The sequence below is a fragment of the Dufourea novaeangliae genome, unplaced genomic scaffold (genome assembly GCF_001272555.1).
Source record: "Dufourea novaeangliae isolate 0120121106 unplaced genomic scaffold, ASM127255v1 scaffold109, whole genome shotgun sequence".
Lineage (NCBI taxonomy): Eukaryota > Metazoa > Arthropoda > Insecta > Hymenoptera > Halictidae > Dufourea > Dufourea novaeangliae.
Genome location: NW_015373997.1, coordinates 1,834,182 through 1,853,725, shown reverse-complemented (window position 1 = coordinate 1,853,725; position 19,544 = coordinate 1,834,182). Strand labels below are relative to the sequence as shown.

Here is a 19,544-nt window from a genome sequence, read left to right as displayed (position 1 = left end):
ATATAAAAGTAATATATTAAACTGTATGACTATGAGTTCGTTCAATTGCTTGTAATATTATAGTAAAGGTAGTTTCGATTTGTTTTTGCATGAGGAATATGCATGTTGCTGATTTTCCCATCCTTTTAGAACACCCCATATAATATAGAAGTCTGGTAAGAAGTCATCGTGTTAGACTCGATTACAACCGGAAAGCAATCGTCAGGTCACTCGTAATTCGATTCCGAAAATTGTCCCAAAATTGTAAGCTCGCGTATTGTGCTCGGTAAATTGCCGAATCTCCAGTAAGCTGCACCGATCTGTCTGCGTAATGACATACCAAAAAGACGTAGGAAAAAGTCTCGAACAAATTGCAGATTCAAAGAAATTTCCCTTCGACTCGGGCCGTCACTTTCCTATCCATCTCTCTGTCTCTCTTCCAGTCGGCTCTCGCGGAAATAAACTTCGTACCAGCGTGAAACAACTTGGAACGTGTATACGTGTCTATTCTTACGTAACGCGGGTTCGCGAGGATGAATGGCCCTGACAGCCCGCGATATTACGAATTTATCGAAGATTCGGCCGATGCTTAGTCGACGTAAAGTTGGTTTCGCTTCACCTCGTCCGCGGTGAATTTCCGTTCCTACTGTATTCACTTCCAGTCTAGCTAAAATTCGTCGAAACACTTCGAGAATTTGACAAGTCGAATTTTTCTGCCCCACACTTTTTTTGTTCACGGCGAACACGGGAAACTGAATTTCTCCCCTTGTTTACGTGAACGGTAGGTTTCCATCTAATCGCTGTTCTTGGAAAAGCGATACGAGAAAAGGTGCACCCGTATGCAGGGTGTTTGCGATGATTTGTACCATCGTTTTTTTCGTAAACGGTAAACATTAGAAAAGAACCGACGAAGAGGAAGTTGTAGTATATTTTACTAGTAATATGATAGGGTATATACAGTTTTTGTATTTTTATTATTTTTCTAGAAACAAAGGTGACCATAATTTTTTTTAATGGAATGCTACATATTTTTTTACATCATATGAAAGCGGGCATTAAGACGAGTTCAACCATGTATTGTACTATGGTCTTCAGGGTCATACAAGGGTAGAAATAAATTCTTAGAAATGCATTCTTACTACTGGAAGTCTCATTGAACACGAGGTGTAGTTTTATTAATACAACATACTAGTAAATACAATATTACGAAATATTAAATATATTTCTTTTATTTCTGCCCGGGTATGACCGCTTTCATATGATGTAAAAAAATATGTAGCATTCCATTTAACAAAATTAAGGTCACCTTCGTTTCTCGAAAAATATTAAAAATACATAAACTTTAGATACGCTATCATATTACCAGTAAAATATACTACAACTTCCTTCTCTTCGGTTTTTTTCTAATGTTAACCATTTCCGAAAAAAAAACGATGGTACAAATTATCGCGAACACCCTGTATATGTATGGTACGTGAGGTTTTTAGAATCATTTATTATTCAAGATGATGTTTATGTGTCTTTTCCGCCTTCGCAACAATGTCGATCTTAGATGTTCCGTCTCCGCGATGCTAGAAAACGATGCCAAGTGTGCGCCCCCCCCCCCCCCCGAGACCGTATTCTCGTAGGTAGCGGTGTGCAAATGAAACCTGGGCCAAATTAATTGAACATCCATCTCAATTACCGTGCACGGGCGCCTCTACGTGAATGCCGTCGTAGACCCACGCGTTCCCGTTTCGAGATCTTACGCGTGTGTACACAGAGCCGTATATCGGCGATGTGGCGACGCCGCGGACAATTCCATCCCCGCGGACGATCCGGCGGGACAATGCGTCCTGGACAGAATAATTCACCGGGGCCATTATGGTCGGTCCAGGACAAGGGCTTTATTATTGACTTACGACTAATAGTCACGCTGTGGATTACGAGCGTGTGTACAGTGCACACGGAGCGCGCTTGCGCTCTCCTGCGCCCTCTCTGTTTCTACATCTATCTCTCTCGCTCTTTCGATCCACGTTTGCCTGAATTTCTCTACCCCACCTCTGGGTTTCACCCTCCCGTTTTCTCTTAGCCACCCGATAATCTCCGTTTCTGCCCCCTCCCAGCCGTGCCTTCGATCTATTGCTCATTTCCTGGCGAATGCTGATCGAATAAGCAGCAGCGACAACTGGTAAATTCACGGTCGTACTCTCATTTTTTGTTCTCCGATTTCCGGTGGTCCGGCGCGAAAGGATCGGTTACAGGCGAACGGAGATTAACCCCGCCGACGACGACGTATAGCGATGGATCGCTTATTAAACTGTCGGCGAAAGTCGACGCGAGTCTCATTAGGTGGAAAGGAATTTTTTTTTTGCTTCCCCGACGAACGCGGTTCTCCTCGATACTTTACGCCCGACGGTATTCTAATTTGCGGGGCCGATTCGATTATGGCGATTATAGTGGAAAGTATACCCGAACCCCTCTTCTCGACGCGGGATTAAAGTGGAACAGCCGCTTCGATCGTCGATATTTTTGCGGGAATGTACAATGGAATTTTGAATGGAAATGTGTTCTTTCGGGGTGAAGAGGGTCGAAAAAGGGTGGGACTTGTTCGTTAGGACTTTAACACCTTGATTGCCACAGTGAAGAAGGCCGAACATAGTCAGACACACTTTATTTCGTTTTTTTTTTCTTGAGTCATAAATCGTCGAAAGTATATGCGTTTAGTTTACCTCTTGAGGGATACTGACACTTTCATTTAAATATTATTCCGAAACTGTAATTAAATATTCACTAGGAAATTGCCCAACATAACAGAATATTCTACCAATTGATCGTCGTTAATATTTATAAATATATTATAATTAAATACAGCCAAAGAATGAAAGAATATTCTTTCTGTCTTAAAAAATTCGTCACTGAAGTGGTTAACAGACGTTGTTGGTCTTGGTTGAGATTTGATTGCGGTATTAATTTTAATTGTGTTAAGGTGTGGCGAGCCGTTTTTCGATAACTGTCGTACAACGTGATTAAACTTTGATAGATATCTTCTAGTTCGTCTGGGATCGAGCGATAATGTTCCTCGCAGACGTTAGAAAAATTGCGTCTGACAGGTCCTCGATGCTTATCGTCCAGGATCCGTCTAACAAATAAGCAACGTCGAATAGGGGTTGATAGCGGCCGTTCGCCGGCAGACGCGGTAGTAATCTGTAAACCAATCATACGGGCCCATGGAAACGGATCCACCCCAATTGGTCGCCATCTATATTCCTTGTTTCTGTCCCGGCCACACGACCACCGTACGTCCGTTCGACCGGATCCTTCGGGCAGTTCGCACGAACGCCGCAATTTCCATATTACAGTAAGATTAATTCGGGGCCACGGATCCTGGACACACGGAGACGTTGATGAAGTTCGGCAGGTGTCCGTCACGTTGATCCTCCGATGATCACCTATCCTCCCTTCCCTCGATGTTCTCGCAACTCCTACAGTACCGTGTTCGAATCTCGTTAGAGAAAGTTGTTAGCAAACAAAAAGGGTGTGTGTGTGTGTCTAACGAACGCGTCGAACAATTTTCTCCGTTTGTCCACGGTCGATTTTCCCACGGGTCCGCGAATGTGTGGACGGCGGGCTGCAAACACTTTTTAATTATTTTTAACAACCGTTGTTCCGCGGCGTTCCGAAATTCAAACGAGAGGATAAAAGTAGAGAGGAGGAGAGGCCTGTGTGCCGAGGGTCGAAGCGAAAACGCGGATAGGGTTACTAACGATTTCGATTCCGCGTCGTTCAAACCGACCGCGTTGGGTTTCGCGAATGCTTTTTTGATCCGACTCACCGGCTGCACGAGGGTGGGAGGGTGGGGTTGAGAGGGTGGAACCTTCATACTTTCGCGCCATCCTCCTCGCCCTTCCACGATCCGCCGAACCCTCCGATCGGTCTTACCGCGTTACTTTGCGAAATCCCGCGAATAAAAAAGTTCTACGGGCTGTTATCTCGAGAGTTATCGCGGCGTGGTGGGGAACTGAAGTCGCCGACTTGAAAATTCCTCGTCGAACCGAGCGCGATGCGTCCTGACAAGCTAGAGATACACGCAGTTTCTACGATGTTTGGCGTATGACAGGTTTAAGGAAACTTCTGCGACATAATGGTAATGATGTGTCTTTGTTGCACAATATAGTGTACAATAGGGTTCAGTAATGAGATGAAAACTGTCAATAGTTCTCCGAGATATGGGCGGGTGAAGTCTGTTTAATGTGCGAGTGGGAATTTAACATTTTAACTATTGCACGTACTAAAGTTGGTATACAGTAACAACTTGATGAGAGTGTCAAACTTGGGTCCGCTTGGAAACTTTCACGGTGCATTGCGTATCGTTTCTACATATATCCTACAAATCTATTTTTTGCTTGACGTCCTAGTCTCGGCAACAAAAGTGAGAAGGGGTGGTGCAATAAATTATGCACTTCACAAGTTCCACGGTATCAACCCCAGTAGTGGGGGTGAAGTAGAAACTCTCACGAGGAACTTCTTATCCAATTCTCATTCAGTCTTTACTGTACAATGAAACTTTTTAGGGGAAGTGTTTGTCCATACATGCTCACAGAAAAGCAGTTCTTTTATGAGTGGTGTACAATACATAAACGAACACGCAGCTACCGTTAATTTCTATAGTAGAGTGTGCAGGGTCAATTTGTGGGTAAATTCAGGTGCGATGTTTCAATATTTATAATTCCGTACTTTTATCAAATCCTTATCTAATTGTTTAGGAGCAGTTAGAGCGGTTTACAATAATGAACGAAACAGTTTGAAAGGGGATGAACCGTACTAAGGGTGTGTCGTTTTCATGTAATAATGTGTACCTAACTTGCGACCTTATGAAATGATGCTGTTCTAAACTCGCCATAATAACGCTCCATGAAACGGTTCACCAAATGAACGTACAATACTATGCATTACCTCAGAAGACTGCTATTTAAATCACGAGAATTAACAGAATTCGGAGGTTAACTAGTATATTCCAATATCACAGTACCATTTTAGTGCCGTAACGTCGATATCAAAGCGTGTAACGCATTGAAATCTGGTTCGGTAATCCTCCAAACGCAGCGACGTACCGCGATATGCTGATTTCCAGCGTGATTCATCTCAACTTTCACGGGATCGTTTTTAATCGGGAAAACCGCTTTTGTTCGTTGGAACGTTTGCAGGATTCCGTTCGAATATTCGGCGGGAGTATTCGCGTGTAGATACCGTTCCGAGGGGTGTGGGCGACCGGCCAGTCGAATATTTTCGTCGATCGGATTCGTTTCCGAACCAATCGGAATTTATTTATAAGCGAGTAAGTCGGCCCCGAACGCAGGATCACGGTGCGGTGAACAAAAACCGGATGTCACGCATATGGCGACGCAATTTTCAGAATTATCGGCTCGTGAACGCGAACCGTGTGGTGGGGGGAGAACAGCGGCGAGCTTTCTGCGTGTTTACCACGCATCGTCTGGTTCGCGAGCACAACGCGTCGTTGGTTGATACGAGATTTCACGTCAAATGGCGACGTCTCGACACTAGTTCTCCACCGAGAAACACGTCGTCCGAGTTTCGATGCAGATACAATCTTTTCCTTGCCTACTACCCCCGTGGAATCGAGGTTGCATGAAATTACCGTAACCGCTTCCACGGCGCGAGGCAATTGACCAATATCCGTCAGTGGCAACGTTTCGATGAACCCCTGGATGGTTATTTGAAACCATAGAACGTGTCACTCCCAGCGATGTTAATTTACGGAGCTACATCGAATATACCGGGTGTCACAAAAATGTTGAAGAACCCGGAAATGGGAGACACGTGAGGTGATTTGAAGCAAGTATTTCCTTAGTGAAAATGTTATCCAAGGCTTTGTTAACGCGATATTAACGAAAAACCATGACCAATCAGAGCGCGAGTCGGCCGGGCCGAGTTCCCGCGGTAACCTTGGCTATGCGCTGCGATTGGTAGCCAACGTTACAGCGGGAGACTCGGCCGGCCGACTCGCGCTCTGATTGGTCATGGTTTTTCGTTAATATCTCGTTAACAAAGCCTTGGATAACATTTTCACTAAGGAAAAACTTGTTTCAAATCACCTCACGTGTCTCCCATTTCCGGGTTTTCCAACATTTTTGTTACACCCTGTATATATATACTTTAAACGCGATGAGAAGTCGCGAGAACACATTGCAAGCTTCCAACTCTCAGCTCTTCGAGTCCCATTTACAAATTGCAGAATAATTACGATCTCGAGATCATCTCTGTCTAGTCGTCGTTCCAGCACGAGTACACTTTCCTCGGGGACTGCTCCGTAACTACGATCTCCGAGCTCAGAGCAGTAAGAAGATTTCGAAGGAAATTTCCACGGGGGGTAGAGAAGGGGGGGGGGAGATGGAAAAGAGAGGTGGAACACCTTTGTTCCCACGAGTGCTTAAGAGCAAGAGCCGAGAATTGGAGCACGAACGGCAGCTTCACGGAGTACGGACGGGGAAGAAATTGAAAGCGATGAAGCTGTTTCCCATCCGGTCGCGATGGGGAAAAAAAATCGAGCACCGAGAAAAAGAGTGAGAAAGAGAGAAAGAAAGAGAAGGTCTCTCCATTACGAGCAGGGAACGACGGACATTAATTTCGGTCCTGGTGTAAATTAAAAGGGAGCCGTAGCCGTCGCGGTGTGACTTACCAAGCGGCCCTTCTTACTCTGTGTCATCGTGGGCCCCGTGTTCCCTTCGATCCCGTTTGCAGGACGCGTTCTAGTAACGCAATATTGGCGGGACCGCTTGGAATACCAATGACACAGAGGGTGGAATAGCATGGAGGGGGTGGGTGGGGTGGATTTCGAGGAACGAAGCTCCGTGGCCCAAGACAGGCTTCCTCGTCTTCTTCGGGGCAGAGAACTTTCCTAGCCAGACCTTGCACATGCTCCTCGTCCCAGCGTCGTCGTTTCCTTTTCTCTCGACGGAACCCGCCCGTACTCTTCGCTCGACCCGTCTCTCTGTTCGCGCGACGAAATGTAAAACTCGTGTAAGAAAGTTCCGGCGAAAGAAGCGACGACGGGGAAAAGGAACGCGGGAGGTCGTTCTTCGATGGTAGGGCGAGGAGCGGAGGACCCTTTTAATGGCTGGGAATAATCGAATGACAACCTTTCGCGAATCTCTTAATTCGCAAGTTTCCAGATGCCCCCCCGCACCCTTTTCCTACCTCGACGACGCCTGGCGCGGTGAAGTGAACGAAACAGGTGCCGTGTCGGAGCGAACGGTCGCCATTTGCTTGAACCTCCGGCGCTTTCGGCTCGGCTCGTTACTTAGCGATCCTTGGGAACGTGTTATCGCTTTCTGGTGGAATTACGGAAACTCCGAAGACCCTTAGACCTTCGGAGGGGGAGATCAGCGTCGATGTAGATTAAACAATCAGACAATTCACACGTTTACTTTAGCACTGTAGGATCAAACTGATAAGGAAAGGGATGCATGAAGTAGATGTAGAGTGCTACAGAAATATCCTTGTAGTCTTTCAGGTTGAGAACCGTTTGTTTGATGATAATGTGAATGAGGATGGTGATGTTTCGTGACTTGAGTAATTCGACGGAACTTTGTAACACGCTTAACCCTTGCATTGTAACGGTGAGTCTCACTCATCGCTCAAATAAACCAGTTATTTTCAATTTGAGTGTATATTATCCTTTTTATTTTTTTTTTTAATAATATTACGGAGTTGCTGGTTAAACTTTGTGAAACGTAACAGAATGTGGGTTGTATGTATTTTTGCGGTGGTGAAAATGAAGAATTTTTGTTAGTGTATCTTGCGTCCGTGTCGTAGTACGAGATGAAAAAAATGGTGACTGACGCATAGATTGTTTTTTGAGACACCTGGAAATCAGCGACAAGATGCAAATAAACAACTGTTCTTAGGCACAGCGAATATTTTGCACGTGATGTGCAACTCTCCAGTACTTAACACGTCGACTGTCACAATGAAAAAGAAACATACATAACCGGATATTCTTTATTTCGTTTTCTAAAATCATAATCTAATAACCATAACACTATTTATCTTGTTTTAACTTATACTGCAATATTACTTTTACGCAAAAATGTTGTAACGGTATTTAACTAATCCAGCCTCTTCGCAATGTTTCAACTTCGAGTTATCTCGTAGTAAGCAGTTCAACGTCTTAATCCCCGTTTATGACCGTTTGTCCATCATATTAACAGCCGAAGACGCGACGATCGTTGCGACCGTTGCCTATCCGCGTCAGATCGCGACACGTTCAACTCGTAAAATATATGAACCGGTTCTAATCCTAGAAGAAAAAGGCCTGCCTTAAAACCGACGATCGCGTAAAAACTGCATAAAAATTCTTAATCTCGAACACGGTCGAACCAGTCGTAAATTCAATCCACGTCGGCGCCCGTTCATCCCCCTCCCGGCTTCCATCGGTGGCGGGGTTACGTAATAAATTTTCCAACGAAGCGAAATCGAACCGGTCGCCGGGAGCCACTGGCAAAAACATAATTTGAATTCGACGGCATATTATCGGGCCCCAGGATCGACGCCGGGGATGGAGGGATGTTTTCCGCGCGTGGAGAGCATCGGTGGAGCCCTTTCGTCCCTCTCGATTCACGGGGAGGGAAGGGCCACGGCCGGAATCAAGTGTTTGAGATTATGACGGAGGCCTCGGTCACGTATTTCATTAACCGTGATGCGCAGCCACGGTTCCGTACAGCCCGCGATGGGGCGAACGACGGGATCCTCTCGAGGGTGTAGGTAGCCGCGAAATATGTTTGCTTTGCATTACATCCCCCGGGATGATCCCGTTATAATTATGAATGTCCCTTGTTGTCCCGTGAACAATCGTCGACCACCGTTCTTCGCCTCTTTCAACTCCGTTAATCTCGTCGAGGATTTGGCCGGTGGACGATGGTCTGTATTCCACGGCGAACCTATCTGCACGCCCCTTCCTTTCGATCACGATTAAAGCCGATAAAACGGGAAGGAAACCGTACCTGGTTTTACGTTTCCGCGGGAAATTCGTTGATCGCCGTAACCCGACGCAGAGGCATTTCAACGTTCTCCCGTGTAGGAAGGCTCTGCGTATCGTCCGGATTCGGTCGCCAGGTTCTAGCGTGTGCTTTGAGACCAGTAACGACAGATTGGAATTACCATACTGGGAAGAGGGACTGGACTCCTTATTTCCGTTTCCTTTAGCACGACGAAATGGAGGGGGGAGGCAGAGAAACCTCCGTAGGGCTTCTATCCAAATCGCTCACTCCCGAGAAACTGTCTCCTGCCTTCCTTTTTTTCTTCATCTTGTTCCCTTTTCTTCTTTCCACCATGGGAGGCGTATGCTCTCCCCTTTTCCCCCCGCTGTACCGCTTTCATCTCCCCTTTTCCCATCTCAGCCCACGAGATTCATCCGATTCTCGTCCACGAAGATTTCAATCTTGTTTGGTCGAGGTATCGACACGTCCTCATCTTCCTCTCGATATTCCCGGCAACCTGCTCCCCTTTTCCACCCTCTATCTCTCTCTCCTCCCCGTCCATCGTATTACCTACCAGCCGCGAAACGTTTGCTAACCCTTGCGAGAACGAAAAAGAGAGGATGGTCGATGCCTATATCGATCGGTCCGAATCGTGTGCAGTCTCGAACGAAATTCCCCGTTGCTTCCGCAGGAAATTCATATTTAGGAATAACGCGCGACTCCCCCTGCCGATTTTCAGTCCCCGTAGCCCTTCGTGACGTGTTCTCCCGGTGATTCTACGCGCCTCGAAATCGTCCGAGCCCTACGAAAATCACGACGCTATCGAGCACTCTCGCTAACGTGTCGTCAAGCAGTGAACAACGAAAAGGGCGGGATAGGCGCGACAGGGGGTTTGTAACAACCCTCGTGAGATACCGAGTACGCGAGACGTTCTCGCGCTCCTTCTCTGTCCCCGGAAAGAACTTTTCCAGTCTATGAATATATTAAAAGCAAACAAAGCCGCTCCTTCTCCCGTCATCCGCCATCTCTCGTTCCCCTTCTTGCTCTCTCGGCCCGAAGAACGTTACGCGCGTTTATTAAACCGTCCCACAAACGCTTTCTTAAGCACTTTAAAGTTCAGCTTCGTCGTTACCCTCGAAAGTACTGACGGTTACTCCTCTCGTCCGACGAGAGGAACGCCGGAGCATCCCCCATCCGCGACGCGGAGGAGCAATTAAAGTCGCGTCCATCGTGCTCGACAAACGCCTTTCGTCCTTAAACGACTTGACACCGCTCCCCCTCCCCTCCACTCCGGGGAAAGCTCAATTAATTTCAGACATTACGTTATTATGTTAGGCTTCGCTCAGACGAAAAGAATTAACCGGGGATAAATGTTTTCGTTGCGACAGCCGTCGATCGACACGTTCAATGGCCTGGGCCATTTTCTGTCACCTTTCGTTCAAGTCGCGTCGGTCGATGATGAGACATTACAGATTATATTAATTGGATTGTGCAGAAAATTTGTGGCGTTTTTAAAAACAGAGCGGGGATATTGGGGCCCATTCAGACCCTTATTTTATTTTCTTTAATTTAAATTTAAGTTTTTAAGATTCAAAAATTACGTGCACTATTACACTTTGAAATTTTGACAATATAGAAATTGTTTATTCGAAGAGGGCACTTGAGAAAGAAAAACTGTGAAAAGATGGTAATGACCTAAAAGTGATTTGATAAACTATGATCTAAATGATCGTGTCAGTTGCTAAATTTTTATTATAGACCACTGTGGTAACACTTACAATTTTCAGTTTTATAATACAAATCGTTTGTTTGTTTTCAGACTGAAATCTGCTCGAGCGCCCTGACGGACGTCATCCACGCGGTTATCAATGGAACGGACGGTTGTTTATTCTGCTTCGGACACGCTGGCTTAGGTGAGTTTCAATCCCGAATATTTTTCCGTGTCGCTGTGATCGCTCGAGCGTTGAATTTCTAAAGAACCACCCGTAAACAATCTGTTCGCACGCGTACATCCAGTCGAATTGGGGGAGTGCCAGAAGATCCGAGCGTCCTGGATAAAAAGCGGGTTAAATATTTTTCTTGCCGCGTGGTGCGTGATGGGCGACAACCACTCTCCGTTCTTCTTTCCGCCGGCTTTGTTCGCCGCGAAGTTCGACGTCCTCGTAGACAAAACGCCATTGTTCCCACCGCCGAGGAACCTCATCCGCCCGCCGAGCGTGGAAATAATTACATGAAATATGAATACCACGGGGAATTCTCGGCGTTCTTATCGTCTTACTATGTCCTTTTTCCGCGAGCTTGTTTTCGCCGATAAGATATACTTACGGTTTAACTTGGGCGACAGTGTAAAGACATCTGAAGCGCGAGTTTTGTCCAGAAACACAGGTAGAATAATCATGACGATAAAAAGTTTTATCTTTGGACTAGTTTAAAGCCTTCAAAATTATTTACTTGGACTTCTTTGCCTGTTGAAATTGCTAAACGACGTACATTTAAATCCTCTGTCGAATGCTCGCGATTTATTTTCCGGCCACGAGGTTTTTCCTTTTCGACGAGCATCGCCTTTGAAAGTCCGCCGTGTGTGCGTGCCGGCGACAAAGCCCGCTTCGCTAATTACTCGCGCACTCGCGACGATCTTTAAAAGCCGTGCTTCTTTGAAACCAAACACTCGGCCGAGCAGATTTCATTGCGCGTTTTCGACTTATTTTGTCACGAAGACTGGCAGGCACAATATTCAAAGAGGCTGCAAAGAGCATACTCTACCCTTTGGGGGGGGGGGGGGGGGGGGGGTGCATGGTGGATGCGAATCACCTGTACGGAGGTAGTAGACCGAACCTGTTTTACGTAACTTCTAATAGGACAAGCCACTTGTAAATATTATAATCTCATCACATGATACTCTGTGTCTATTTTACGAATTCCTTTGAGAATCTTGGTCAAATTTTCAAGCATCTGCCTGGTTTAATGCTTTCATAGCGTACCATAAATGTCATGGAACTGCTCCGAGGATAAAAGGTACTTAAAAATGCAACACCCGTTAACCTTCGCAGAGAATTTTATTGGTATCCTCCACTCGGCTGCCAGAACACGTTTAAAACAAATATCTCCGGGAAATGCATCCTGAATGCATTTTTGGAGCGGGCGGGACCTACATTCTATTGGTCCTTTCTGTAACATAAACTTCGTCACGTAGCACAGGAAAGAAGAAAGTTTTCTCGCCGGGCAATTGGAAACGGTTTTCGATTGCAGAGTTTGAAGGACTGCACATTCGGAGTGCAACAGACGATAAAGATTAATTTAACTCTTTTAGTAAATTACAATTTTTCCGTATACCACTTAGAAATACCTTGGAAAATATGCATTGTTGAAGATATATATTAAAATGAACACGTTTTTTCTAAAAATAAAAATAACTACACCCTTCTTTTGTATTTTATTATAAAGTCTATTTTGTTTTACAACTGTTGGAAGTATTATACTTCAGTCACTTTCCGTACCGAAATTTATAATTTATATTACATATGAGAAACCGAAATATCGGCTCAAGGTATTTGTGACGAAGTCCTTAGAGCTGATATTTCGGCGTTTGGGTACTAAAAGGGTTAAAGTATATCCTAACGTAGCCCAGTACAGAAAATATAATAGTATGGTGCAGGTAATGAACATGGTTACACAACACAAAGGAGATTCGAGCGAGCCATGTAGTACGGTAACTATGTACTCTAATAGAACATCTTGCAAGACGTCACCTACATAACTATTTAAATTAAAGACACTCTATTACAAACAAGACTACCGACAGAATGAAGAGTTTCACGTTCGCACATCGACAAAGAATCTCCATGTTCCGCCTCATTTCGTTACATCGTGAAAAGAAGGTTAACTAACCATTCGACAGATGGAACCGTTCCCCGGCGTTGTTTCTTTATTTAGACGTTTCCTCGAGCCCCGTCAGCCGCGGAACGCTCGTTTGCCGCTTGCTTTTCATCGTTCGCCGGGAAACCAAGCGCGCGGCAGTGGTACACGATCGTCGAGACGCGAGAAGTTGTTTTACATTTTAAGTAGTGATATCGAGTTTGCATGCAAATGCATGATTATGCGAGGAAACCGAGGGGAAGTAAGGTTTTCTCGGCCGGCAATGCTGTAGGAAGGAACGGATAAGAGGCCGCGGGGATGGAGGAAAATGGACGAGGAGAGAAAAGGGGCGAGAACGAGGGACGAAAAGGTTGGGCCGAAAGGAAACGAGATAATGTATGCCACTGGGACACGGTCTCTCTCTTTCACCCCCGACTACCTTTCGAATCTTAACGTACACCGGAGATTATCTCCGCCTCGTCCCACCTTCACTTTCAACTGGAATAACTTTCGAGCCGACGGATTTATGGCGAGGCTCGGGAACAGAGATCGATTAAACCACGCTGCTTCGCTCGCCTGGTGTCTTCGTATCAATTTCGAAAAGTTTGGTGGAAATCGTCGAGGGCCTGGAGCACCGATTACAGTAAATCCTCGATGAGTGTCCGAAGGATTCTCGGCACTGACAAGAAGGAGTTCACAGGTATAAGACTGACTCTTTAATGGGGTTCAGCACAGTGATAGATTGTGATGTTTGTTTCAGCTGCATGTCGCCATTAGTTTATGAAATATTTCATGTTCAGTACCGTGGAATCTTGGAACACTCATTGATAATTCACTGTATGTATTTTCCTTGACTGTCAGTAGCTCAGTTTTCGAGTGAAACTGATTATTATTAAAGACAGGCGAGAGTTTAATACCTGTTGCATACAGAGTATATGTAACGTCTTCGTTCCACACGAAGACGAGTTCATCAAAGTTCACTCTTGATGCACACGCCCGACGTTACCTTCGGTGAACCTAGAACACCAGTCACACCGTGCCAATCCACTTTCAGCCCTTCCTCAAAGGGAAATTCGATTAAGAGAGAAGGTACGATCTCGAATAAGAAGTCCCTGCCATCGTGACTAGAACTTACCTTTTCCCTTCCGAATCTAAGATTCCCTTAACGCCGAAAGTAAAGGGGCGGCGCGCGGCGGAAATCGAGCCGCGATCGTTCGGATTCTCGCGAAGTTCTTCATTCTCGGAATCGAGTGAAATTTACCGCGCGGGAGAAATCAATAGGGAGAGGGACCGAAGGCAGAGAGAGAGAGAGAGAGATACGGAAAACGCGAGACGGTGGCTATGGGAGAGATAAGAGTCTGTCGACCGAGCCGAAGGTAAAGAAACGCAGGGAGAAGAAAGACGTGGGAAGGAAGACGAACGAACTTTTCATCCCCTCGCCGCCCACCCGAGACGGGGATACTTGAGGCAAGTCCGCGAGCAAACTGCTTTTGATCATCGCTACGACAACGCACTTCTCCTCTCCCTTTCTCTTTTCCACGCCCTCTGTGTGTCACTCTTCCCACTGTTCCCCTTTCTTTGTAGCACAGACTCCCCTAACTCTTTACCATGCCGACTATCTGCCTCTCTCTCTCTCTTTCTGTCGCTTTGACACAGACGGAGAGAGAAGGGGGAACACAGGACAAAAGCAGAGGAGTAGGACAGGTCCGCGAGACAGGGGCGAGCGAGAAGGAAATGGTAACGAAAGAAAGGACGAAGGAAAAGAGTTCACGCACCGTGGATACGATCCAACGATCTTAAAGCGAGACCGCGGGATTGCCTGCATCTTTCCGTTCAGCCTCGCGAGCTCATAGGACCCGCTCCAGCGGATAAGCTGGGAACACGGCGAAGTAATCGCAAGATCGACAGCCAGCACGAGCGAGCGACCAAGGAAAAAGGAAACAAACGCACGTCAGACACCCGACCCCATCCCCGTTTGAAAGCGACCGGGATTTGTCGTACGGAAAATTATAAACCGAAGAGAAACGTCTCCCTTGCACGTCAGACAACACAATACGGCCTTTTGTACTTTGTAACACGGTGCTAATTACTACGCATCAACCCGGCCCCTTAAGGTATACGCTGTCGAACCCTTTCATCGCGAGAGACCACTGGAGAAAAGCAGATTAACAAACGATACGCGAGAGGAACAGGTATTATACACCCGCGTGCTTGTCCTACAGAGTCACCTTTGAGATGCAAATAATAGTGATAATTACAAGGAGAAGATGATTCGAGTGATTTTGGAAAGCATCGTTAGTTTTGTGAAACGACAGAGGATCGGGGAATTTCTTTTTATAATGTACGTGTGTTTATCGGTGTACTCTGTGTTTTGAAAATAATTTTATTGGTTCTTAGATTTCTGTTACTTTGGTCTGTTCTTAACACTAGAACTATCAAACATAAATATGTTTCTATTTCTATTGCCTTGTTAAAAGGGGCAGCTTACTTGAAGCAAGCCAATTGATAAATTAACAAAATTCTTCACTTAAAGGTAACAGTAAAAATTACGAAGAATTCCAGAAAATACACTGTTATGACAGCTTAATCATTTGTTATAAAAGATTACGAACCAATCATTTTGACAGATTTGGTAGTTCTAGTGTTAATTGCAGTGAGCTTATTCAACAGTATTCCGTACTGAATGTATCTGTTGTGAAACCTCGATGAGATTTCACGTCGATAATAAATTTTTCGAACAAAATCGATGGCGTAGACCACTGATCGCTTCTCCCATGGTTCGTTGATGCTGTTTTAATTTTCTCCCGCCGGTTTTCCTTCCCACCCCCGTGGGGGATGCTCGATCGCGTGGAATCGACGAGACGCAAACGACCGCGGGAACGTTCCTTCGATTCGCGGATGCGTTCGCAGGATCGACGGGACGAGGTGGAGCGCACGATTCTCTTTTCCCGCGGAAAAAGGGTGAACTCGAGGGGAATTTCAATCGGCGGATGCGTCGGCTTTAAAACACTCGTACGCGCGAGTTTCCAGCGACGTCGGATCCCTGAGTACGTTTCTCGCCTCCTTTCGCTTCGTTCCTCTCCGCGGATCCGTAAAAGTTCTCGCTGAAAATTTTCCGCGTTTTCTCGCGTAAATCGCTCCCCCTCGCCCACCCACCCCACACCCCCTTGGTTACACGCAATATTGACGCGCGTGCATTTATACACAGGATGGTTATTTTTCGAGAGAAACTGTCGTCGGCATTGCACGAAAATTGTGAACCTTCCGTACCAGTATTCGCTCGTTACACGAGACACGCCCTGGAAAATAAGATTCCGTGTGCATCGAACGAAATTATAATTACTTAACCCCTTGGATAACGATTTAATCCGAAGAAATTTTTCACACGGATCTGATTTAATTTTCTTCTGCGTGTTCAATACATTACGATCGAAAAGAAATTAATAGGTTTCACAGAGAATGTTAATTCAAGAATTAATCAGGTGCCACATTATTGACGATAACTTCAAGTATTTAGAATATATTAATATACGTATTAGAAACATGAGAATTCATGAAATACCAATAACCGATTTACTAATTGTTCGTAACATTGTGGGATTTTTCAAAGCACTCAGGTTAATGCAATGACACTTGGAATTCTTTTACATCCCCAAGCATTCTTGCTTCCAATTGCATACATACAACACACCCAGCAGCTTTGAACATGCACGTTTAAATTTGTTAAATATTATTTCAAATCGATTGACGAGTAACCTCGTCGTTCTGTACTTTAGCAGAAATGACGTACACATGGCAAGTCTGACTCGTCAAATATATCCACAGGGTTAACGTTCAAATTCCCCCGAATTCCAAATCAGTATTTTAAAATATCACTGTACGGAAGGAAGTGTTTTTTTTTTAATGAGGAAAGGATCGTTGATACCCAAGACGAGATTTGAAGTCGACCGGAAAGTTGACTTCAGTTTCCGTCGAATATGGCCGGCAGAAACCCCCGTCTTTTCTGGGTCTCTAATTAAATAACAACATAATTCACCGTCTTACGTTCGAACAATTAAATAACGTTTAAGATTCAGCGTCGGCTGCCGCTGCTTTCCCATTATTTCACTGTTGCCGCCAGGCCTCCGAGCCCCTTTCCCTCGAATTCTTACGCCTTTCACTTTCAATTTTCATCGTTCTCTTCCTTCGACCGTCACTCTCTCCCTTCCTCCACGGGAGTGGCGGAAACCGCTCCATCCCACTGTTTTATGATTTTAATAAGATTCTTTCGTTTCCCTATCAATAATATCCCGTGCTCGTTTCTCGGTGAAGTTGGAAGTTACGCTACTCGCGGTGGAAGTTACGACCAGGTGGTATTTCAGCGATTGCTCTAACGCGGCTGGAACTTTTCTTTTGCTCGTTTAGGAGGTCTCGCGCGAAAAATGGGGAAAACGTAACAGAGGCTGACAGAGTATATCGTAAGAATTGTTGTCGGGTATATTAAGTCAGTGTTCACACCAATTACACGTACGTGAATTGATTAACTAAATGTTTTTGACAAATACAGTTTGAACAGTTATTACAGAAATTTTATAATGAAAGATTGGAATTTCCACGTTTAATCAATGAAGAATGGCGAAGTACCTTTTTATCTTTTATTTGTCATTCAAAACTCTTTAACTAGATAGTGAATTTGCCCATCTTAAACACTTTGACTGCCATGTTGCCCAAATATGGGTGACACGTACATTGGAAAAAAGCTGGATTATTTAAATATCGTTACAAAATGTTTGCATGAATTAAAATTGTAGTGTAATTTAAAACAAGACCAACAGCCTCTATTATCTACACGCGTATACTTTCGACAATTTACGACTTAAAAAACGAGATAAATTGTGTCTGGCTACGTACGGCCATTTTCACTGTGGAATTCAGTTTTAATCGAGAAAAATATTCCACCAGCTCAAAGGTTCGTCACTAGATGTAACCAAATCCGATTGGTAAACGCTTTTGCACCAAAACACGTACGTCTTATCTTTGCAATACTGCAAAAAAAAAAGGTGGTCCTAAGTAGGCCATTATACAACGATCAATCGGATCCGTATTCCGTTCCAAGCACCAACTGGTGTCCAGGTCTACCACAGTAGTAAAGCCCAGTGATGGTCGGACGTGACGAACTTCCAGCTCGCAGGCACGCGTCGAAAAACCCGGTCCATTGTGTCCCGGTGCTGTTTCTCATCGTCGAACAGCCAGCGACAGCTGTTAACGCGAAAACGTCAACCGCCCGCCGGTCTCGATTACATTCATTTCACCCGTCATTGGTCAAACCCGTGAACTTGTAATGTAACCGAATTAATCAGTTTCAATCCATCCACCCTCCTACCCCCCTTCTCCCGTATAAATTAGATCCACGGACGTGTGACGGTGGTTCGTTACGCGTCGCGACCACGCGCGCCGTTCGGTTACATTTAGCCTGTCGCCCATCGTTCACCGGTTCGCCCATAAGTAAATAGTAAACAAATTAATTGTCGCGACCGTAGGGGTAGGGTGGATTGCCTCGCAAATCGTACCATCGTGATTGTACGGCCGTCGATCCGCGGATTTACCGATGCACGGTAATCGATGGATTTTCACAATAAAAAAAAGAAAAAAAAAATCGCCACTGGATCGGATCGATTCACTCGTCGTGACACGTGGACCTGGTGGAAACGAGAGGGAAATCAATTGTAAAACCGGCTATTTGTTCCGACGTGACGATGTAATCGAGGCAAACGGCTCGCCTACACCACCCTCTATCTACACCTGGCTCGTGTTTCAACTTCCGGTCCCGGTGAAAGAGTTACAATTAATCGAAGCACGATGGCAACCGGCACCAACCCCTGGCGCGGTTTTCGGTAAACAAACACAGCTCGGGCGAGCCAGAACAGAGATTTTTCATTAACGCGTAAACTCCTGCTAAATCGTCCGTGCTTTGCCGCGCGTGCTTTTTGTTGTTCCAGGTAAATCTCACACGATGCTCGGCACACCGGAGGCGGGCCACACGTTGGGCGCGATACCGTGCGCGATCGCCTGGCTTTTCCGCGGGATCTCCGAGCAAAGGCAGAGGACAGGCGCCAGATTTAGCGTCAGGGTCAGTTGCGTGGAATTAACGGCCGGCCAACAGCAGCTCAGGGACCTGCTCGCGGCTCACGCGAACGGTGAGTAAATGTGTACAGGACCGACGGAATCGTCGTCCGTCTAGCTGACGCGAATAAAAAAAAAAAACGAGGAAGAGTGGTTGATGAACGGCTTCATCCTCGACCACGATCCTATATCCTCTTTTTGTGCTGTTCTTACTTGTGAATGCGCTTGTAGTTGTGTAGCATAGAAGATACTATTATTCGTATTTGAAGTTCTGCTGTTTGGTTACCAGAGTTGGGCAGAATTTTATTTGAATACAGGGTGTAACAAAAGTGTTGTAGGTCCCTGAAACGGATCACATGGTTATACCCTGTATAGTGAGCAGCAGCAGTATCTAAGAGCGTCATCTTGTATTTTAAACGGTTAATGGGATTAAATAATTATCTGCCAAGTGTCTATTCATTCAAGAAGTACCATTTCATTATAGGAATTAGAATTTCTAGGTTTAATCAATTGGTAGTAACAATGTAGCTTTTTCTCTTTCATTCGTTACTCGAAACGTGTAAAAAAAAACATTCAATATTCATATGACACCTAGGACACACTGTACAGAGAAAAAAATCGAATCTTGTT

General features: G+C 45.3%; 1 protein-coding gene across 1 annotated transcript in view; it reads left to right on the top strand.

Annotated features, from left to right (window-relative positions):
* Nucleotides 1-19,544, top strand: part of LOC107187963 (kinesin-like protein CG14535) — a 132,049-nt gene that overhangs the window by 92,230 nt on the left and 20,275 nt on the right. Inside the window, exons 4-5 of the mRNA XM_015576171.1 lie at nucleotides 10,777-10,870; nucleotides 18,791-18,988. Coding sequence (XP_015431657.1) covers nucleotides 10,777-10,870; nucleotides 18,791-18,988 — 292 coding nt within the window. The remainder of the gene's footprint in view (nucleotides 1-10,776; nucleotides 10,871-18,790; nucleotides 18,989-19,544) is intronic.